General features: G+C 43.2%; 2 protein-coding genes across 2 annotated transcripts in view; both read left to right on the forward strand.

Annotated features, from left to right (window-relative positions):
- The window catches only part of DPM2 (dolichyl-phosphate mannosyltransferase subunit 2, regulatory), a 235,994-nt gene that overhangs the window by 75,253 nt on the left and 136,006 nt on the right, over positions 1–24,735 (forward strand). The gene's annotated exons all lie outside the window — the stretch shown is intronic.
- The window catches only part of EEIG1 (estrogen-induced osteoclastogenesis regulator 1), a 98,143-nt gene that overhangs the window by 70,401 nt on the left and 3,007 nt on the right, over positions 1–24,735 (forward strand). Inside the window, exons 5-10 of the mRNA XM_082264712.1 lie at positions 3,246–3,292; positions 4,958–5,097; positions 6,341–6,445; positions 8,615–8,801; positions 11,710–11,831; positions 18,855–18,924. Coding sequence (XP_082120838.1) covers positions 3,246–3,292; positions 4,958–5,097; positions 6,341–6,445; positions 8,615–8,801; positions 11,710–11,831; positions 18,855–18,924 — 671 coding nt within the window. The remainder of the gene's footprint in view (positions 1–3,245; positions 3,293–4,957; positions 5,098–6,340; positions 6,446–8,614; positions 8,802–11,709; positions 11,832–18,854; positions 18,925–24,735) is intronic.

A 24,735-nucleotide genomic window follows, 5' to 3' on the forward strand; every position in this document is an offset into this window, starting at 1 on the left:
GCCTAGGGAGATATGAGCTAATAAATATATAGAAGGTGTTTAAATTGGGATAGAGCAAAAAAATGAAGGTGTCTATAGGCATAGCTAAATAATTGAAATGTTTGGATTATTTAGCTATGCCTATAGACACCTTAATTTTTTTGCTCTATCCCAATTTAAACACCTTCTATATATTTATTAGCGCATATCTCCCTAGGCAGCGCCACTATCCCTTCTATTTTTATCAATATTCCATATAACCTGTGGTTATATTTTTAGGGAGTCTGCAGCCGTTCTATCACCCTTAGCGTGGAAATTTGCTTTCTTCAACAATTTTCTTTAAGGCCCCTTTCACACACTCCGTCCGTCTTTCTCAGCGGGGGGATCGATCTGCCGATCCCCGCTGAGCAAAAGGATGACAGCTGTATCTCCGCGCTGTGTGCGGAGACACAGCTGTCAGTTCCCCATGCATCTCTATGGGGGAATCGGATGGGAACGGACCATCGATACGTTCTCATCCGATCCCAACTGATCCGCTGGACAGATGGAAAAATAGGGTTTCCATCCGTCTAGATTTGACGGATCAGATCGGATGTCAGCGGACATGTCTCCCCTGACATTCGATGCCCCATAGGGATGCATGGAGGGACCGTTCAGATCCGCCAAAAAAACGGACAGGCGGATCTGAACGGTCCGCCTGTGTGAAAGAGCCCTAAGGCTAAGTTAACTTTTAGAAACATGTTGCATGTTACACCCGTATCTAGGGTGTAACATGTTCCTAAGCACCCACTTCCCACCCCCACAGTCCTCTTTCTGTGACAGCGTGCAGGGGTCCTCTCCCCTGCGGCTGCTGTTCATTTTAAAATGGGCGCAGCTGTGTAGGGCTCTGCCTGCACAGCCACGTCATTCATTCACAGAGATCTGTGAATGAATAAACTACAAGTCCCTTCTTCCACTGCAGCAGACAGACATGTAGTTGAACTTAACCTTTAGGGACCAACCATTCACACTAGAATGCAGTTAGGTAAACCCGCATTCCCGTGCGGTTTCCTGCACAACATTCCAATTGCACTATCCTTGCGATCTGAAGCGGGTGTCAATGCATAGTTAGCAAAACCCCAAACGCAGGTCACAAACACAGTGCGATTGCCTGTACCAGATCGCATGGTACAAAAGTACTATTCGATCCGGTTGCAGTGTGTTTCACCAAATGTAGTGCAGGCCTGTGCCATTCCAATGCAGCTTCTGGGGTGAATTGGCCATTAAGCTTTTCGTATTTCTCTCTGTTTTTAGCTGATAAATGGCAGTGCCAGTTCTTGGACCTAATTATATGCCAATGAGTGTGTACTACGTATTGGCGGACACAGAGCTAGTTAGGCTGCAGTCGCATTATTAGCCCAGTCATGCCACCATAATTTGTTACTGATTAGCCAATAAAGTTGTTGATACCTTATTACATTTTTACCCTATTACATTTTTTTATTCAGCCTGCATGCTGTATAGAAAAAACAAACTCCTACAACCACACTATATAGTGCAGATGGACGAATCTCCCACTTTAGCCATTGTATTCTGACAGTCGGCACCAACGCCCGTCCGAATATCTGAATAACAACTGCATCTGATTGGATGCAGTCATGTTTTGGTGACAATTTGTCATCAATTTTTTAATCTAAGGATGTCAGGCAGGATGGGGGGAGGGGGGTGTTGGGTGATGACAGGGCCACCACCAGAGCAAATTCACATAGTTCATGACCAGCTTGATAATAGCAAATGGTCACTAAGCAGATGAAAATAATGACTCCCGAATGTTGTGAACTACTTGGGTAGCATGAAGTTACAATAATACTGGATGCTGGTTGCTCTGTGCTTCAATTGATCACTACTACATGATATGTGTGTAGCGTACTCCATGGGGAACCATTTGTCAACCTGTTTAGCAAGCAATTGCTGCTCTTAGTAATTAGGTAATATCAATTCTAGTAACCCAATTAAGCTTGCTCTTTTAGGGCTTGTTCAAGCCACAATTTTAGCATTCCATTTTTGCATATGTATTTACACATGTTTTTGATGTGACACTTTTTCAATGTGCTCCAGACTCCAGTGCATTGTGCATTCCAGTACGTTTTTTCCACTCATTTTGATGTGTTCAGGCAAAATAAATTCAGCAGTGCTATACAACTATTATAACTCCTCTATTCACACTGTCCCATGGGTACACTCCCTTATACTCTCAAGTTATTGTTCCAAAACGTATGATTTCACATATATGACCTTAATATATGTGATTGTTTAATACGTGCTTTGATTAACATACAATAAAGATATTTGAATCTGTATCAATGTTAACTGTCATTGATCTTGTTTTCGTTATCTGTAATCACACTGTTCAAAACTTCAATAAAAACATTTTGGAAAAAGAAAAAATAAATAAATGCAGCAGGTTACACTTTTGGTGAAAGCACTTGAACTGGCCGCACTGGTGTGAACTAGGGCTATTGGAATACATGGCAAACATTGTGCATGCATTCTGGATGCAGTTTAAAAACGCACTGGTCTGATCTGATGTGAACCAGCCCTTAGTTGTAGACTTTTGATCTTTTTATCTGTGCCTGCCTGTGCTACAGCTACACGTGTTAAATAATATCAGTGCATTTGACTTCTAGTATAGTAATGAGACCTTGTCAACTTAACAAATTGCAGGTAAAAGCCCAGAAGATTCAAATATTTTAAATAGTTACTTGCTTTGCACAGTATTTTTTTTACTTGCAATGTGCTTTTAAACTTGCTTGCTAAAAAGAAAAGTTAAGAATCCGTTCCCTAGCATGGCCTCTTCCCTCCTTGCATGTCATAGCCTTGTCTTTTTCTGTGTCTGTGCTGGCCCAGTTCCTCTGCCCCTCCTCCATCACCCTGCATAACCCTTTATGTAGCTGTCATGGGAAAATGAAGGGGAATACACTAGAATATTCTTGAGTGACAGCTCTGGGTCTGCTGGGACTTCTGACATCACAAACAAGATAGTGGCACCTAGCAGCAGTCTCAGGGCTTTTGGATGTCTACCAAAGGAAGGCTTTTACAGGTAAGCCTAAATACATTAAATTCACACATCTTATGGGAAATTTTTTGTTGAAGTAAATATTCTGAGAACAGGGTCTCTTTATTAATGGCTCATCCCTGGAATGTTTTGATTGCTGTCTGATTAGATTTGTCAACTATTGCTGTTAGTGTAATCAGTTGTGTAATTATTATTCCTTTATCCTTTACAGGTAGCCATTGGAATGTCTCTCTTGTCTGGAGACCCCTGCTTCAAAACGTAAGTTTGGTTACAGCTGCAGTAATAAATCAGTATTTATCTTTGGTTGCTAGAAATGTAATATAAGGCCCTTTACATATTGGACAAACTCCGCCAGGAGTCCACTTGCTCAGCGTGGGACCTGTCCTCTAATCCCCACCGAGCAGGCGGATGACTGGCCCATGTCCATTCCGCTTATGCAGAGCAGACACAGCCGTTCTCCTCTATGGACAGTCGGATGTAAACAAACTGCTGTCTGTTTTTATCAGATTGGATGTAAGCGGGTATAATTGGACACAAGTCCGCTTTCACCCGCCGCTCCATAGAGTAGAATGAGAAACGGTCAGACGGACCCGTTTGGATTGCTATGTGAAAGGGGCCTTAATCTCTTTGGATTGATTGTTTACTGAATCACTTCTGTTTCTCTTACGTCCTCCGACAGTCGCCGCCACCTCAAAGTCATCACTGTTGGGTATTGACTTCGGCTCCGCAGGAGTAGCTAGGCATATAGACTTAGTCAAAAACAAAAGGCATTTGCATATACACACCCATGGGGGCTGTCCCATCTGGTCAATACCCCCCTGCAGTGACCACTCCCAACTCAGTTTTAATCTGCCTAGCGTCAGGAGTGAGTTGGGAGTGGTCACTGCAGGGGGGTATTGACCAGATGGGACAGCCCCCATGGGTGTGTATATGCAAATGCCTTTTGTTTTTGACTAAGTCTATATGCCTAGCTACTCCTGCGTAGCAGAAGTCAATACCCAACAGTGATGACTTAAAGGTAGTGGCGACTGTCGGAGGACTCAGAGAAAGGAATTTTACAGGTAAGATTTTACAAAAATTCAGTTTTTTTAAAACCAGTCCTGTCACAAAGCTAAAATGTTACTGGTTCGAGTTAATATTAATAGAGGCGGCCATTTTGTTGGCTCTTCAGATGTTTTGGAGAGTGCAGTATGGTCCATGGGTGTCTCAGGGCTAAATTAAAATGCTATTTCGAATAGGCTGAGTATTAACTCAGTTTAAAAAGGGGCGGACTCAGTTGAGTATTAGGTTCCTTTCACACGGGCAGTGCGCCCGACGGACTCCGTTTTGCTCAGCGGGGATCAATTCACTGATCCCCACTGAGCAGGTGGATGACAGCTCCGTCTCCGCTTACTTTGCAGAGACAGAGCTGTCAGATCCCTTCTGTCCTCTATGAGGAGATCGGATGAGAACGGACTGCCTGTCCGTTTTAATCCAATTTTATCCGATCTGATCCTCCAGACAGATGGAAAATAGGGTTTCCATCCGTCCGGATTTCATGGACAGGATCGGATCTGATAGCAGCGGGTGTCAGCGGACATCTCACCGCTGACATCCGCTGCTCCATAGGGCTGCATGGAGCATCCGATCAGGTCCACCTGAAAAACTGACAGGCGGATCAGATTGGAAAGCCCATGTGAAAGGGGCTTTAGGGACAGGTGCTCGTTAAGGCTGAAGTGAACACATAGAAACCGTCTGGTGGCCTAGAAACCGACATCCAATTGTCAATCTCTCCTCTGCTAGCCCTGCTCAAAAAATGACCTGCACTAAATTCAGTTTTTATTTAGTGAGAAATGTTGCAGCATTTCAGAGAGATAATTGGAAAAACTGTTTCTGCAGTATATCATCCAGTCTACATAACGGTTTTGTCTTTTTTTATTGTAGACCTCTATCGACCGCCAAATCTGTCTCTACTCCTGGGCAGGATTCCTCACTTCAGATGACATGTAAGGGTGAGGGGACAGTGCGTTCTGCAAGCGGCACAATGCGTCAGAACAAGAGCCGGCAAGCTTTGCTCAGTTCAGGTACAATAGCACAGCAGCCATTTTGTCGAAACGGTTGGATTAGAGTAGGCATGTCAAGCTCACATTAAGCTTTAGGCCCCCTTGGGTAAAATATATCTTCAGGGGCCACATTTTGAAAACTGAGGGCCACCCCTGTACAGCCTAATCTAAGTTCACCTCAACTTGTGTTTGAACAATAGAGGAACTGCAGCACATTGATCAAGTCCTGCCTGTCCTGCCTGTGCTCTCTACTCCTATTAGTATGTTTTGAATAAACCCCATAGAAAGCACTTAGAGCCCTGATTGGCTCAGACTACTTCCCATTTCACTTCCAGCTGCTGCTACACAGAGGACCGTATGACAGGAGATTCATGTACTCATATTAGTTTACTACTGTAAAATATACAGAATTTATAAATGGAATAAATAGCGTTGTATTACCTAGCTAGGATTCTTATTTAGGATAAAGCTTACCTATACCCTTCAGAAAACATTTGCAAGCTGAAACCTCTTTTTGTTTTCTAAAATATTAGGAAATATTTTAATTTGGTTTCTTTTGCTGGCTTCAAGGGCCCAAGTGCCGGGACACTTTGTTTTATTGAGGTGAACAATCATTGACCTTAGTAATAAAAAAAAAAGACTTTAGACTTTAAGGGCTCTTTCAGACGGGCGTTCCGTATGTCCGTTTTTCATCCCATCCGTTTGCGGATGAAAAACGGACATAATGTATCTCTATGTAAATACGGATGTCAGCGGATAACCAAGTGTCATCCGTGTCCGTTTCAAAAAAAAAAAATAAAGGAACTGATCGGGCTTAAAAAACTGAACGCCCGTGTGAAAGAGCCCTGAGGTAGGGGAATAAAGTTAGAGCCCTCCAATCATCTGCTTGACCAGGATCACATGTTCCCCTGCTCAGGTGGTCACTTTATTGGCACTAAAGAAAAATAGAAGGACTAAAAGACTAAAGAAGTATTTCAGATCTACCCTTTTTGGTTTTATAGGTTAGTGCAGACAAAAAATCCAGGGGGGTATAAGGTGTGCTTTAACCGACATCTCTTAGGAACATGCACATGGTTACTATGAAGGAGCGCTATCATCAGGCAGAAGGTAGTTTTACTAGCAGCAGAGAATGTGGGGATCTGCATTGTTTCCCATGAGAACAGACAGCAATGGATGGAAGCCAAATCCAACAGTTGTGTTCTAACTACAAGGATAAACCATACCCAATCCTCCGCTAAGTCTCTCTTCTTTCTAAACATCATAGGGGTCTTTGAAGAAGCTGACCAGAATCTCTCAAGCCCGGAGGAGACGTCTCATTCAGGTCACTCGCGGAACTCCAGCCAGGCCAGCCAGCAGTCCAAAGTGTCCGGTAAACAATACTTTTATATTTGTTTCACAAAAAAAAAAAAAAAATGCTCTTAAGATTTCCTATACTTTTTCCTGAGCATACTATCTATGTGTATGTGTGTGTATGTGTGTATGTATATGTGTGTATATATATATATATATATATATATATATATATATATACTGTATATGTATATGTGTATATATATATAGATAGATAGATAGATAGATATAGGGCTTTTTTTCTCAGAAAATAGGTGCAGGAACCCAACCACGACCCCCCCCCAAAATCCCCTCTCCCTCGACACATACACTCTCCAAACTGCATCAAATAGTGGGTATGGTCAAATTTTCAATAACAGTCGGAGGGTCTTAAAGTGGCATTAAATACCAGCAGTGCATTATGTACAGAGTGCAGAGTTTGGTGGGGTTATACACAGAGTGCAGATTTGAAGGGTGCTCCATGTGCAGAATTCGGGAGTGCACTACACACAGAGTGCAGAGTTCAGGGGTGCGCTACACATAGAGTGCAGAGCTCAGCCTTCTTCCACAGCTGCTTACCTCTGCATCCCCATCCACATCTCACTTTCACCCCTCTTCTTCTCTAGTACCTCTCCGCACACAGTGTGGGTGGCTCTGCCTCTCTCGCTTGCAGGGAGATCTAGTAGGAGTGTCGGCATCCCCACTGCACCCCGGGCACCTGCATCTCTCTTGTCTTCATCCTGCACTCAGTGGGAGCCACTCAGGAGATCAGATCTATGGAAGCCATTGCGAGATAAGCTGTCACTTGTAAATACAGAAGCCAGATCTCTGTGTTTACAAGTGATAGTGGGGAGCAGGGAGCGAGGGCCTAAGTCAAAGGTGGTGGAATGGAGTTCCACCAAGTTCCTGCTGAAAAAAAGCTATATATATATATATAATATATATATATATATATATATATATATATATATATATATATATATATATATATATATATATATATATATATATATATATATATTTCACTAGAAAAGATAAATGGTGTTGGGTAAATGGAAGAGGCATTTTGTAGGGTTGCACTGATGCTGGTTTTTTATCGGCGAGTACGAGTACCGATACTTTCGGTCAAGTACTCGCCGATACTGAGTACCGATACTTTGCAGTGAGACTTGTGTCCATACAAAATGGATGGGTGCAAATCGCACTGAAAAGAATCACTTGCGATTTGAACAGGAATGCTGTGTGAGTCCTGTCCGAATTGCATGCGATTTCCCCCACTGCTCCTGTGTGTGTGTGAACCCAGTAAAGAAAGTGAAGCGCTATGTAGTGCAGCAATAGGCAGTTTATTAAAATGTTATAACCACTCACAAAGTAAATATCTAGTAAAATCCATATCTGTAGTGTCCCCGTCCCTCCAATGATAGCAAACCATGGCCGCTGGATGAGAAGTTCTGGGACTCCTGTGGGTATAGGGCGGAAGTAATGTCAGCCTGGGGGCGGACCACCGGACATCCCCTACAGCCTTATGAGCACCTCCAGCGGCCATGGTTTGCTATCATCGGAGGGACGGGGACACTGCAGATATGGATTTGACTAGATATTTACTTTGTGAGTTCTTATAACATTTTATTAAACTGTCTATTGCATCACGTCCATGTACTCGGGACAAGATTAAGAAAAAATGACAGCATTCAAAACAGCCAAACTTGGTGTTTTGAATGCTTTTAAGTGCAGAGGAGGGGTTTGGGGTCTTTCAGAACCCCAGATCCCTCCACAACAGTACCTGTCAAGTGCTAAAAAAAAGAAAATTTAAAATGTACGAAAATATCGGCCGATACCGATATTCAATGGCCAAAATATCGGTATCGGCAACGAAAAACCAATATCGGTCGATCACTAATTCATACACAGTGAAGGATGTTACATGCATGGATATTTGCAGACATAAAATGTTTGGGAATGTAGATATGGGAACACCAATGACTGCCCTGTAATCATCCCGGCACACAGATTCTCTGATGCAGCAGATATGCAGGATGGTGAGCTGCGTCTGCAAGGTGCAAATGTCTTATGAACAAATGCTTTAAAGACAAAGAGTCGAGCAACAAAGGCTTTATGCTTTTAGGCTCCAGCCTTGCGGGCTGTGCTACATACAGCACTGTGAATCAGCCAGTCTGCTCTCATATGACCAGTATTTTTACCTGTACAGGACACAGCTCTGAACACTCCCGCTGCTCCAGTATGTCAGACCTGACTCACCGACGCAACACATCCACCAGCAGCAGCGCCTCCGGGGGGATCTTCATTACGGCAGACTTACCTGAAGGAGACAAGGAAACCAAACCAGAGAAGCCTCCAAGACCAATCAGACCACCCCTCCTAGACAGACAGTCCAGGTAATGATCGTACAGTATAACGAGAAGCTGGTTTATGATCTGATGCATCTTAGTAGCTTTCTGTTGTTTTCCACATTAAGATAGTCTTAGTTCTCTACAGATGGTCTTATTCAATACAAGCAGAAACAAAAAGTTGTCTGTTTTGGAAATGTCAAGTTAGTGACGGGGCCATGAGAGTTGTCTGTAGTCTGAGCATGGAATATGTGATGTGACTCAGCTGGGACTTAGTCAGTGTGGAGTGTTGGCTCTGATATCTGTGCATTCTGTAGCCAGCGCCTGTGACACACTCAGCTCGTGATCTGCCCACTTGGCTTCTGCCATGGATTTTATTGTTAATCTACTCTTGTGCCGAGAATCCCCTTTTTCCTAATTGTTTTGACTGTACTGATCCCTGTTGAGGGGCCTTTTATTCCATTTGGCTCATCTGGTGAATGGAACAAAGTTCTCATAAAAGCTTTCTTATTTTAATTTTTTGTAATAAATTTAAGGAGAACACCAGCTGAGTAGTTACAGTGTATCTAAAATAAAACCTAATTTTAGAGATTGGTCTTTTATTTCCTGTTTGTGTCCCATTTCCTGTTCTAGAAGGACAACAGAAAGTGAGGGGAAATCCTATGTTGAGCTGACCATACACTGCTAGTTTTTTAGGTTTATTTTATTTTAATTTTTTTCAAAAATAAAAAAATAGATTCTTTCATCTACATAAACAAGGTGTTTAGAAAAATTCACCAACACACTGATCAGTAGCTGCAATAGCTGACCAACAAAAGTTTTCCAACTTTTCCCTTTGGCAGAAGTCTATTAAACAATGGAATTCTGCTAATCCGGGAAGCGCACACACTTCGGCCGGTCCCTGCTGAACCAGTTGCATTTCCATCAGCATATGACCAGCTTTAGGCAGTTGTTTGCAGAACAGGTGTCCCCATTGAAAGATTGGCCATCACTTGTACTGGTGACAGTTGTCACAAGGACAAATCAAGAGGGCGAAGCTTCCTATTAGAGACCTCAATAAAACCTGTCATAGGTTCTAATGGAATTCTGCTAATCGGGGAAGCGCACACACTTCGGCCGGTCCCTGCTGAACCGGTTGCATTTCCATCAGCATATGACCAGCTTTAGGCAGTTGTTTGCAGAACAGGTGTCCCCATTGAAAGATTGGCCATCACTTGTACTGGTGACAGTTGTCACAAGGACAAATCAAGAGGGCGAAGCTTCCTATTAGAGACCTCAATAAAACCTGTCATAGGTTCTAACTAGGGATCGACCGATTATCGGCAAAGCCGATATTTCGGGGGCCGATATGCACTTTTCCCGATATATATCGGAATCGCCCAACGGAGGTTACCAATATTGCCGATATTTATGTTGTACCGGAGTGATTCCTGCAGCTAGAGGCATCACCCTGGTACCAGCGTCCATAGCTGACGGTCGGTAGTCTTGTAATGACAACCTATGCGCCTGAGAAGTCATTACAAGGAGTGGGAGGGGACTTCCCACCCCCCTCCCGCCACCTTCCGCGGCTCGCCCGGGTCTCCCGTCCCAACGGGAGACCCGGGCAACCAGCCTGCATGGCCGCCGAAGACCCGATCAAAGCTGCATTCGGCTCTGATCGGATCTTCATGCAAAAACCCGGAATTGATGTCATGACATCACTTCCGGGTACTGGCGCCAAATTCAAAAAATTACAGCATTCAAAACAGCCAAACTTGGCGTTTTGAATGCTTTTAAGTGCAGAGGAGGGGTTTAGGGTCTTTTAGACCCCCAGATCCCTCCACAACAGTGTCTAAATAAAAAAAATTAAAAAAAAATACATTTTTTAAATGCACAAAAATACCGGCCGATACCAATATGCGATGACCAAAATATCAGTGTCGGCAATAAAAAAACGAGATTGGTCATCACTAGTTCTAACGCCCCACTACTCTATCCATATGGATAGAATTCAAAGCTGAAGCACATCAAGAACCCTTTTTACCTGCCAAAAAGATTTATAATGCACATATATGTGTTCCAGCCTTCTTTGCTCTATGCCATGTTGCTGCACAGTGTAATGTGGATTACACCACTTTCCAACTTCCTACATTCTCTTTGAACGTCTGGTGAACATACTATGTGATTACACCCACCAACACCCCTCCCCCTATGCATAAACCACACATGTAATATTCAGTGTACTCCGGCGTGCTGTGCCACACTGAAGGTGACTGTAACTTGGAACATAGTATGTAGGTTTCTGCAATGATCCAGAACCCCAACGTAACTATTTGTGGTGCAGGCACCATCACTTCCACTTCTTCATACCCACAGATGATCACAGACGTGACATTGATCCTGTAGGGTCATAATCTAGAATTTCTGTATAGTTCTTAGGGTGGCAGACAGGGAGATATGTAATGATTCTCACTGGAATCACTCTTCTAGGGCCAGCCACAGTTTTATCTGCAGTTTAGATGTAGGTACAGTGCAAATCATGATTGATTAAAAGATTTGTACTCCTCTGTTGTAGAAAAGGGAAGAAATTGGCAGTCCAAAACAGGCTCCAGCATGTTATGCAAATGTTTTTAGGGCTCTGTCGATAGGCAAATGAAGCTTGCTTATGGCACCAGTTTGAGACATGTCTAAGATCATTTGAAATAATTGGCAGGTGCATTTGACCCACATTTGATATGCTTCAAAATGCTTTCCAAGTGTTGCATCAGACTTTGTCTTTTAACATAAGAGAAGCAGTTCTAATGCAAAGAAATGTCCTTCAGCGTGTAAAGGCCCTTACTTTGGAGGTGAACCAACAAATGACCTAAGCAATTCAAATAATGGTCAGATTGCTGCATTCCTTGCTGTATGTGGCTGCTTGTACTGATGTCTGCTGAGTATAATTCCCATCCTTACTTGTAATATGTCCCCCACACAGGAGAAAGAAGGACTCTGTAGAGAGTCACCCCACGTGGGTGGATGACACCAGAATTGATGCTGATGCCATTGTGGAGAAGATCATGCAGAGTCAGGACTTCACAGACGTCAGTAACAATGAAGGTAAGTGTGAGGAATGTATATTAGGGAGTTGTACAAGTGTGCACTAGTCTGTGAACTCTAGGAATTCAGCTTATAAGACTCTCCTCTCGCCGCCATCCTCTGCTTTCACCTGCTTGTTCCCCCTTACTGGGAATGGCTGCATGCAATATAATCAGGAGATGTGTTTAGTTCTATCTTAGATTGTAAGCTCTAACGAGCAGGGCCCTCTGATTACCGTATTTTTCGGACCATAAGGCGCACTTAAAATCCTTAAATTTTCTCACATATCGACAGTGCGCCTTATAATGCGGTGCGCCTAATGTATGGCTGTGTTTTCCCCTTCTCATCCCAGTTACCTAGAACTGATTTATGTGGTACACGGCGCTCAAAAATCTGTCAATGTTTTAGCATGGCCTTGGTAAGCTACGAAGCTGCACTGCTTTGATTGAGCATTACGGCCATCGTAGTCAGGAGGTGTGTGCATACCCGCTGCCCCAAAAATGGCTCCTGTAAAGAGACATGCTTACGAAGCGGATTTCAAACTCAATGCTATCAGTCACGCAATACAACATGGAAATAGAGCAGCTGCGAGAGAATTCAACATTAATGAATCAATGGTACGGAAGTGGAGGAAGCAAGAAGACGCCCTGCGCCAAGTAAAGAAGACCAAACTGAGTTTCCGAGGAAACAAAGCAAGATGGCCACAGTTGGAGGACAAAATTGAACAGTGGGTTATTGAACAGAGAACCGCAGGTAGAAGCGTCTCCACTGTCTCTATTCGACTCAAAGCAACAGCTATAGCACGTGAAATGGAGATAAACGACTTTCGAGGAGGTCCCTCTTGGTGCTTCCGTTTTATGAAAAGGCGTAATCTCTCCATCCGCACAAGAACTACCATCTCGCAGCAACTGCCAAAGGATTACCAAGAAAAGCTGACCATTTTCCGCACCTACTGCAAGAACAAGATCAATGAACAGAAGATCCAGCCAGAACACATCACCAACATGGACGAGGTCCCCCTTACCTTTGATATCCCCGTAAACCGTACTGTCGAGAAAACAGGGACCAGTACGGTATCTATACGCACTACGGGAAACGAGAAGTCATCCTTCACTGTAGTTCTCGGTTGCCAGGCTAATGGCCAGAAACTACCACCCATGGTAATTTTTAAGCGGAAGACTTTGCCGAAAGAAAAGTTTCCGGTTGGCGTCATCATCAAGGTTAACCCGAAGGGCTGGATGGACGAGGAGACGATGAGTGAGTGGCTGAGAGAGGTTTACGTCAAGAGACCGGATGGCTTTTTCCACAAATCTCCGTCCCTATTGATCTGCGACTCCATGCGCGCCCATCTGACCGATACTGTCAAAACCCAAGTGAAGAAAACTAATTCAGTGCTTGCCATCATTCCGGGTGGATTAACCAAAGAACTCCAGCCGCTAGATATTGGTGTCAACAGATCATTTAAAGTTAAATTGCGAGCTGCGTGGGAGCATTGGATGACAGAAGGCGAACACACGTTCACCAAGACAGGGAGGCAACGCCGAACAAGTTACGCCACTATCTGCCAGTGGATCGTGGATGCCTGGGCGAAGGTATCAGTCTCCAGTGTCATCCGAGCTTTCAGGAAGGCCGGAATTATCACTGAACAGCTAAGTAACAGCAACGAGACTGACTCCGATAGTGATGATAATGATGAGAGGGATCCGGACGTGCTTGATGCCGAGATCGCCCAACTGTTAAACTCAGACACTGAAGATGAAGACTTTGATGGATTTGCGGTAGAGGAATAAGCTGAAACAGTGAGTGTATTGTTTTGTATTGTATTTCACTGAACAATGTTGAGAGTTATTGTTAAAAACCATTTTATGGTTATTGTGAAAGAGTTGAATAAAGTTTGACTTATCAGAGTTTTGTGTCATTTAATGCGCCTTATAACCCGGTGCGCCTTATGTATGGAAAAAAACACGTTAGCGGTCGATCAGTGATACTGCGCCTTATAATCCGGTGCGCCTTATAGTCGCGAAAATACGGTACTAAATTACATACTGTATTACCTACATACCTACTGTATTAAAGTGTATTGTATTTGTGCTGTCTACCCTCAAGTTGTAAAGCGCTGAGTAAACTGTCGGCGCTATATAAATCCTATATAATAATAATAATATTATAAAAATAATATGAACTTTACATAGTAGAGGTAATTTGACTGGCTTCTATACACAAAATGCTCAACAGCCTGTCATTAATGCTTGCATACCTAAGAGGAGACCAAGTGTATGTCTAGGACTTACCCAACTTCACCTCCAAAACTCCCTCTCGTCCTCTAGATCATGTCACTGCATTAAATTTTTTACCTTGTTCCTGTAGCAGGAAACTGCTTGTATTGCTCCCAATGACATAATCACCAACCTGGTCAAAGGTTTGGGGCTGCTGACAGTTTTTTTATATAAGCACCCCCCCCCCCAGAATTACACCCACCTCTCAGGAGCCCTTTTCCCACACCATGTATAGACAGGCTCTTGGGAGTCAGCACAGCAGTATTGTTTTACTAGGAAACAGTCCATGTATGTACATGGGGAGGGCCTGAGGCAGTAGGATAGATGGAGTTCTGTGGTCCAGCCGGCATTGCTGACTACGCTGGATGGGATTTCAATGCAGCAGAGGTACTGTGTTGTCAACGCAAAGATGAGGAGCACACGGGATTTCTTGCAAATCCACAGCTATTGTCCTGTTCTTGCAGCTTTCAAGTTTTACTGAAGGGATCTCTGGAGTTTGGCTTCTTATTGGATGCTTAAGTTTGCAGTGTGGTATAGCATACACACAAAGTATGTACAAACAAGCGCTTAGGATTGGCTGTAATTAGTTCAATGTCTCTCACGTATGGTAAACCTTATTAGGATGAAATGCAAGGTAAAAGCAGCTTGAGAGATGTTAAAGGATAAGTTCAACTTTTGTAACATATCACTTTACACTAGGCAACACCGATATATCGAGGGCCGGTATGAACTTTTCCCGATATATCGAAATCGGCCCCTGAGATTACCAATATTGCCGATATTTCGGGAAAGTGCTTGTACCGGGGTGATGTACCGGCTGTCATTACAAGGAGCGGAAGGGGACGTCTCCCCCCTCCCGCGGCTTGCCTGGGTCTCCCGTCCCACTGGGAGACCCGGGCATCCTACCTGCATGGCCGCCAAAGAGAAGACCCGATCAAAGCCGCATTCGGCTCTGATTGGGTCTCCATGTAAAAAACTTGGCGCCAAATTTAAAAAAATGCGAGCATTCAAAACAGCCAAACTTGGTGTTTTGAATGCTTTTAAGTGCAGAGGAGGGGTTTGGGGTCTTTTAGATGCCTCCACAAGAGTACCTGTGGAAAAAAAAAAAAATGTTTTTTTAAATGTCCAAAAATATCAGCCAATATCGATATCTGATGACCAAAATATCGGTATCGGCAATAAAAAAACGATATCGGTCGATCACTACTTTACACCCATATTCAGGGTGTTACATGTTACAGATGCACCAGCCCTCGTTCCCCTATTCTGACAGCTAGTGGGGGGTCTCCTCCCCCCCCCCCCCAGCTAGCTGTCACAATATACAAAAAGCGCAGCCACATGGAGCACCAGCTGTGTCATCCATTCACAGTGTTGTGTGAATGGGAAAACCACGAGCTCCGACAGCCTTTGCGGCTGTTAGCTTGTTGTTCCCAATGAACTACCATGGCGTTGTTGAGCACTGTGGTAGTTCATTCTATGACTTCTATCACAATGTCACAATGTAACTGCCTGGCCATATCAGAGGAATGTCCAGACAGTATGCAGGACCGTGGCATTACACCCTTGATCTGCGTGCAATGCTTTACAGGTCCATTAAAAAATAAATAAATAAATGCATTGTTTTTTACCTGCAAAAAAAGCAAATTTTTTTTTTATAAATGTGAACTTATCCTTGAGTGCCGGTTCACATTAGTGCGATCAAAGAGATTGCATGTAATTTGGCGCGCACTGCTCCTAAAATTACATGCGATCTCTGTGCAGTGCAAATTCAGCCATACAGTTTGGCTGAATTCGCACCGCAATCGCATCTAACACGTACAGGACCCTTTTTTTGGTCTGCAGCAGAATCGGATTGCATGGTGGTTCACACTAGTGCGATCCGATTCTGTGTGAACTTTCAGATCGCACTGCGGTATGCGATCTGATCTTGGGGTGTCGTTAACATTTAATTGACACCCCCAGCGTATCGCATATGGCAGTGTGAACCGCCAGGGGTGCGGATGCAATGCGGGAACACGCTGTATATTCGCAGCGTTCCCGCATCACAGAAATGTGAACCGGGACTTAAAGAATGGGAGAGTTTTTGTTATTAAACGCTTGTTTGGATATAGATAAAAGGATGTGAATAGCCTCAAAGTCAAAGACAAGGAAGTACCACATAAGCAGCGCTTAAATGAGTGCATACATAAACCATATGTGCAAAATACAGCAATCAAGTGAGATGGATGTCCTAGTAATAAATACAAAAGTCCATCTTGACCAATCGGAAAGGGGATGACCCGTCACCATGAAGTGAAAAGATAATGGATGGCAAACTTCCACCACACCGCGTGACCCCTTAGGCAGTCAACACTCACCGAATGCCTGAAACAACTGAGCCTTCAGAGTACCAATATAAATCCCGGATCACTCCTCAGGATAATCAACACTGGCAGGTGAATCTCTCTCAGGAAAGCTCACAGAAGACTGGAACACTCAGAACGGCATCACATGTGTATGAAAGGGAAAACTCATAGGGCAGTAGTTCTAAAACTTTATTGTAAAAAACCCAAGCCCCGTCCCCCTCACATAAAACTCACATGTAAATAGTAACAATCAGGCATATAAACGAGAGGAGATGGCCAGAAGGTTCAGCGACCGATGGCTCACCAGTATCATACCGTCCCCAGGGTACCGGATCAAGACACCGCCGCTGCTCCCCAGACAGTCCTGCTATCACGTTCGCCTATCTCCGCTCCGCCGTGTTCCCGACAATTGGTAGCACTCGTCAGCGTTCGGCGATTTCCGCCTACAGCTCGCCGACAGCACGTAGTGGTTGGGGTGGTAGCGTGCTCACGCCCTGACGCGTTTCGTCTGATTGGCTGACTTCAACTGACGCCCTCAGTTGAAGTCAGCCAATCAGACGAAACGCGTCAGGGCGTGAGCACGCTACCACCCCAACCACTACGTGCTGTCGGCGAGCTGTAGGCGGAAATCGCCGAACGCTGACGAGTGCTACCAATTGTCGGGAACACGGCGGAGCGGAGATAGGCGAACGTGATAGCAGGACTGTCTGGGGAGCAGCGGCGGTGTCTTGATCCGGTACCCTGGGGACGGTATGATACTGGTGAGCCATCGGTCGCTGAACCTTCTGGCCATCTCCTCTCGTTTATATGCCTGATTGTTACTATTTACATGTGAGTTTTATGTGAGGGGGACGGGGCTTGGGTTTTTTACAATAAAGTTTTAGAACTACTGCCCTATGAGTTTTCCCTTTCATACACATGTGATGCCGTTCTGAGTGTTCCAGTCTTCTGTGAGCTTTCCTGAGAGAGATTCACCTGCCAGTGTTGATTATCCTGAGGAGTGATCCGGGATTTATATTGGTACTCTGAAGGCTCAGTTGTTTCAGGCATTCGGTGAGTGTTGACTGCCTAAGGGGTCACGCGGTGTGGTGGAAGTTTGCCATCCATTATCTTTTCACTTCATGGTGACGGGTCATCCCCTTTCCGATTGGTCAAGATGGACTTTTGTATTTATTACTAGGACATCCATCTCACTTGATTGCTGTATTTTGCACATATGGTTTATGTATGCACTCATTTAAGCGCTGCTTATGTGGTACTTCCTTGTCTTTGACTTTGAGGCTATTCACATCCTTTTATCAGTTTTATTTATTAAAGCAGCTGCTAGACACTGCTATTTACTGTATTATACAGTTTAGCAAGTTCACATCCTCCTACCAGCGCAGGGTGATAGAGAAATTGGGCTTAGGTTTATATTCTCTGTCTTTATGTTTTGCTTGTTTGGATATACTTTGTATGATTTTTTTCTTGGTGATTATATCTGTAGCAGCTATGGCCATTTGACTTGTTAATATTGGAAGTCTGGAGCTGCGAACCCATACACAGAACTTAGCGCCAGATCCTTAATGAAGTGTGATATAGCATATGGAAGGCAGAGATTTCTAAAGTAGTTGTGACTTACTGCAATATGTTCCTCACTCCTTGCCATAGTTTAATAAACCAGGCTGTGCTACAGTGTCGATGTACTAGTGAATACGTCAAAGGCTTCTGTGCTGTTGTCTTGCAAAACATTCATTGGTTACACGTTACATAAAATAGGATCAGTAATAGAGCAGCCCATCTTTATTTAGCTACAGGAAAAAGCTTTACTGGAAGGGACTGTGGCTGCACAATAGTGCTTTTATTTAAAGGAGAACTCCATGCAATACACAAAAAGAATTCCTCTTTATAGTGAAAAGCAGTACTGTTTGGGTACTTGGGTACTGTTTGGGGGGGGGGGGGTCTCATTTTGTGCCTTGCTGTCCGTTCTGGACTGTTCAGCCGTAACACTGTTTGATTTAACACAGATTAATCCCCCAACCCCTTTATTATGATTTAACACGGATTAATCCCCCACCCCCTTTATTAAAGGACATTTTTTTTATTTGCTGTATACTACTATAGGACACAATGGGAAAAGAAGCACGTGCACACCACCTGAGATTGTAAATCTTCTGAGGATTTTTATCCTGATGTATGTTCTCCTTAAATACATGTAACATGTCACAACAGAAATTGTCAGAGCAAATATTGTAGATAATGTGTTTGCCTGAGGAGTAAAAAGAAGGCCTGCATTGCCATTTTCCACACCTAATTACCTGTATATTCCCCGGGCTGTTCAGAGACGCACGCACTGTGCATGTTTTCTCATTATGTGCTGTTAGCTATGACGATGGTGCATAGACGTCACCTCAGCTCACTCTCTCCCCTGTCTTTCTTTTCAGACAGTCACCTGAGGCTGTTTGTCAGCAGAGACGGATCAACCACACTCAGTGGAATCCAAATGGCTAACCGGTACGTGGAACTTTCCTTCTATTCTATAGATTGTATCTCCTACCTTGTAATTATTATACTGTTGTTGATTTTGAAGTTATGACTGGGACCTTGCAGAACTGACTTCCTGGTTTCAGTCCAACAGGGACACAGTCTGTGTATTGTTTGTAATACTTTTTTTTTTTTTTTTACACAAAATCCAAAGGCGTACTAGCAGATTATAGGGAATGTGTAGAGGTCATATATATTTTCTTTAATTCTGGTCAGGAATATATATACAGTATCTCACAAAAGTGAGTACACCCCTCCCATTTTTGTAAATATTTTATTATATCTTTTCACGTGACATCACTAAAATGACACTTTGCTACAATGTAAAGTAGTGAGTGTACAGCTTGTATAACAGTGTATATTTGCTGTCCCCTCAAAATAACTCAACACACAGCCATTAATGTCTAAACCGCTGGAAACAAAAGTGAGCACACCCCTAAGGGAAAATGTCCAAATTAGGCCCAAAGTGTCAATATTTTGTGTGGCCACCATTATTTTCCAGCACTGCCTTAACCCTCTTGGGCATGAAGTTCACCAGAGCTTCACAGGTTGCCATTGGAGTCCTCTTCCACTCCTCCATGGCGATATTATGGAGCTGGTGGATGTTAGAGACCTTGTGCTCCTCCACATTTTCCAGCACTGCCCTAACCTTCTTGGACATGGAGTTCACCAGACCTTCACAGGTTGCCACTGGAGTAATTTTGCACTTCTCCATGACGACATCATGAAGCTGGTGGATGTTAGAGACCTTGCGCTCCTCCACCTTCTATTTGAGGATGCCCCACAGATGCTCAATAGGTCTGGAGACATGCTTGGCCAGTCCATCATCTTTACCCTCAGCTTCTTTAGCAAGGCAGCGGTCATCTTGGAGATGTGTTTTTGGTCAGTATCATGTTGGAATTCTGCCCTGCAGCCCAGTCTCCGAAGGAAGGGGATCATGCTCTGCTTCAGTATGTCACAGTACATGTTGGCATTCAGGCTTCCCTCAATGAACTGTAGCTCCCCAGTGCCGGCAGCACTCATAAGGGGAGAGAACCACAAGGGCCAATCTAAGTGTAGCATAAAAACACTTTAATACAAGGTAAGAGCAATGTTACTCACAAGAGTAGCGTAAAAACAGGCATCAAACCTGAATAGGGAGGTCCTGGGCATCAGGCATCTGGGAGGTCACTCTGGTACTGGACGCAGCTTATGCAGAGGAGCGAAAGTCTCCTGTGTGCTTGCAGGAGCCTGTCCTGATCCGTGGGCTGCTGTAGCTCTGATCGTCCGCACGTCCGAGGGCCGTGACCTCACTTCCTGGATGCCGAGCTGCAGACAAACGGTGACGCGTTGCGGAGCATGCGCTCCTTCTTCAGACCTTTATTTTGGTCTCATCAGACCATATATATATATATATATATATATATATATATATATATATATATATATATATATATATATATATATATATATATATATATATAAAATGTGTGTGTGTTTTGGGGAATTTTTTGTAAAAAGGCATTTGCACTTAGCGAACACATGCGGCCAAGGAAAAATTTGACAGGGTCTCCTTTACTGGACTTTTATCATTTTTATCTTATAATGCCTTATTCATGTTATCGGTTTTCGGCAGCACCTATGTTTGTAAGAAACTATGTTCAAGGATGAAGCACACGAAGGGCAAAAATTAGAACCAAAATATCTGATGAGCACCTTGAGAATTCATTGAGAATTGCTACTCCATCCACCAGATTTTGATGTGTAAAGCTGGCCATACACTAGCTGAAAAATCGTTCGTACTAATTTCCGAAAAACAAAAAATCGGCTGTTAGAGCAGACGATCATGCCATCATGTAATGACCGAATTTCGAACGATAAATCGTTCAATGGACATAATCGTTCAATGGACATGAATCAGTTTTTCGTTCAGTTTGTCACATATGCCTAGTGCAAACAGTTTGGGCAAGATACACATTAACCTTTCAATTTATCGTTCACTAGGCAGAATTTTCCAAACTGTTCCTTCGATTTTTCGGCTATGAAAAGTTAAAACCGATTTTCTATTTGTGCCCATTAACTGGATCAAAAACGAACGAACGGACCAAATCAACCAAACCAACAATTTTTTTGCTAGTGTATGGCCAGCATTAGTTTATCAAAAACAGTATCAGATATTGCACTTGTTTTATGTTGCCCTCTTTTACTTTTATAATAAAAAATATTACAAGAAAAATTACGTTTTATTACTCAGATAGGTACATTATCTATATTGGTGATCATTGCCTTGTGATCTGCCTGACTTTTTCTGCTCATCAGTGATCCTCATTAGCGTATTTTATGTGTAGCCAGAAACAATACTTCTTCCAATGTGACCCAGGAAGGTCAAAAGGTTGGACACCCCTGGAGTATAGAGAATGTTAGCACTGTGTAAATGAGTTGAATAAATAAAGGATAAGCTTCCCCACACTCATTAGAGTGCACACATGTTCATTCAAAAACACAAGCTGCCATCTGGTTGGTTAAAAGGCCAGTAAAGTTATTGTAAACTATTATCCTGTAAAACAATCCATTTAGAGCCGGTTCACATAGGCGCGACCCGACTTGCTGGGGCGACCTGTGAAGTCGAGGTGCACAGCTCGCACCGCGACCTCGGAGCGGCATGCACGGACTTCATATCATTGAAGTCAATGCACGTCGCTCTAGGTCGCCCCAAAGAAGCTCAGGACCCTTTTTCTAAGTCGGAGCAAATTGTGTCACTCCTATTAGAACGGGTCCTGTGCTACTCTATGGCAGGCAACCCACGGCGACTTGTCAGGCGACCAAGGTCGCCTGACAAGTCGCCCCAGTGTGAACGGGGTCTTAGTTTACAACTGAAACGAAAGGCAAAACATTTGTGTAGAGATGTAAAACAAAATATATAAATACCTTTTTTTTTCTCTCTTTTTTATAAGTGATCACATTCCCTCTTTTCTCAGCTGCATAAAAACTAGGGGGAGAAGAGAGAGCAGGTCAGAAGGATGGTTACATTCTTACACTCACAATTATTACCCTCTCGCTCTGTGTTTAGTGGCATTGCACTTTTCAGTAAACCACATGCTTTTTAATTGCAGGAAAACACACCCTTATTGCATGTCCTTGCTCTTTGAACACCATAAACAATAACGGCTGTAGTAAGCTGGTGGTTAGATCTGAACACAAGGCTCTAAAATGAATGGGATATGTATAAGTACATAGTATACAAAGGCACAGCATCCCCCCGGTTTCTTGTAACCAAAACTAGCAGTGCGGGAATAGGATCCCCTGTGTAACCAGAGAAGCAAAGCGAAAAGGCTTCTGACATACCGTATTGTGAAAGTTTTTCTCTGAAACTCTTTGACCCCTTGTGGCCACAGCATACAATTCACTTCCACTCTTCCAGAGATCTGGATTGTATCACCTCTTGCATTCCTCTGGGCTCTGCATAACATGGGAACACTGCTTAGTGTTACTTCCCTCACATCTCAATACCGACCAGCTACACTTTTACTATGTTGAAGTATTATACACAAAATGAAGAGACAAATACGCATATACTACCTTTTGATGGAATGCAGAGTGTAGCTGCCTTTCCATCTGATCCTGTGGTGAACTTTTATCCTGTGTAGTAAATTCTGAAAGTTTAACCACTTAAAGCGGTGTTCCAGCCTCCCCCTCCAAAAATTACAAGTCAGCAGCTACACATACTGTACACATACTGTAGCTGCTGACTTTTAATATTAGGACACTTACCTGTCCTGGAGTCCAGCGATGTCGGCACTGCAGCCGATGTTTCCATCAGCTGTCGGGTGCTGCAGCCGCCATTGCCGGTGAGGGAACCCAGCAGTGAAGCCTTACGGCTTCACGGGCGGGTCCCTAATGCGCATGCACGAAGTGCACTGCGCATACGGATTGGTTCGGCGGCGAGGGGGAAGCAGGAGGGGGCCAAACATCATAGGGACAGCGCCGCGGCACCATCTCCCGGAAGTGGGGAACGGGTACCTGTCAAAAATAGATACCCGCCCCCCCCCCTCCCCCCTGAAAGGTGCCAAATGTGGCACCGGAGGGGGGGAGGAAGCAAATGAGCGGAAATTCCACTTTTGGGTGGAACTCCGCTTTAAGGACCAGGCCTTGTCTGGCACTAGTTGTTTACAAGTAAAAATCTGTATTTTTTTGCTAGAAAATTAGAGAACCCCCAAACACTATATATTTTTTTTTAGCAGAGGCCCTAGAGAATAAAATGGCATTAATTGCAATTTCTTGTCATGCGTTTTTTGCGCATCGGTTTTTCAAATGCAACTTTAAAAAATATACACTTTAATGAATTAAAAAAAAAAATAATAATATTTTTTTTTGTATAATGAGAAAGATGATGTTATGCTGAGTAAGTAGATACCTAAAGTCATGCTTTACCACCTAAGCACCAAGCCTATATCTATATCTATATCTGACACTTGTTGTTTACAAGTCAGTATCAGTATTTTTTGCTAGAAAATTACTTTGAAAACCCCAAACATTATACATATTTTTAGCAAAGACTCTGGAGAATAAAATGGCGGCCATTGCAATATTTTTTGTCACACAGTATTTGGGCAGCTGTCTTTCAAACGCAATTTGTTTTTGGAAAAAATACACTTCACGGAATTAAAAAAAAAATAAACCGTAAAATTAGCACAATCTTTTTGTATATTGTGAAAGATGATGTCACGCCCAGTAAATAGATACCTAACATGTTACGGTTTAAAATTGAGCACACTTGTGGAATGGCGCCAAACTACAGTACCTAAAAATCTCCATAGGCAACACTTTAAAAAAATGGAACGGTTACCAGTTTAGAGTTACAGAGGGAGTCCTGTGCTAAAGTTATTGCTCTCGATGAGAGAATTGCGGCGATACCTCACATGTGTGATTTGAAAACCGCTTACATTTGCAGGCGTGACTTACGTATGCGTTTTTATTTTTTCATAGTTACTTAATTACATAGTGAGTTTAAAAAAGACACCATTCCATCCAGTTCAACCTATGATGAGTGTGTGTGTATTTGGTGTGCGAGCACGCAGGGGAAAAAAAAAAAAAAAAATCCTGTTTTAATTTATTTTATTCTTTTTACTGTCCCTTTAAATAATCAACATCCCTTGTTAGTAATAGGCAGTTACAGGTACTCTTTATGGAGGGATCTGGGGTCTTAAAAAAAAAAAAAAGCAGATTTTTGGCATTTTGAATACTTTTAATGCTTTTTTTTTTTTTTTAAATCGGCGCTGTTTGCAGCCATTTAGATTTACAAAGGAAGTCTAATGTCAGAATGATTTTTCTCGCTGTAAATTTCACGGCGATACCCCACGTGACTGGTGTGAACACCATTTACATATATGACTGGTGTGAACACCATTTACATATATGGGCACCACCTACGTATGCACGCGGGGACGGAGATGCTTTAAAAAAAAAAAAATGTTTTTTATTTTATTACTGGTTTTTCGTTTTTACACTGTCCTGTTAAAACAAAATCCCTTGCGATAACAATACAGCATGGAAGGTCCTCTTTATGGAGAGATCTAAAAGACCCCAAATCTCTCCTCCTACGCTTAAAAGCAAAAGATCAAAAAACAAATGTTTTTGATCTTTTGTTTAAAAAAAAAAAAGAAAAAAGGCTTTGTTTACATTGACACCATGATGTCGCGCCAGTCCTCCTAGGGCATAGAGATGAGCAGAGGCCATCTTTCCTTTGCTCATCTCTGTGTCTAGCCACCGCCAGCACCAGATCGGTTTTTCGGCTTCCCAATC

The sequence above is a fragment of the Pelophylax lessonae genome, assembly GCF_965119305.1.
Source record: "Pelophylax lessonae genome assembly, chromosome: 7".
Lineage (NCBI taxonomy): Eukaryota > Metazoa > Chordata > Amphibia > Anura > Ranidae > Pelophylax > Pelophylax lessonae.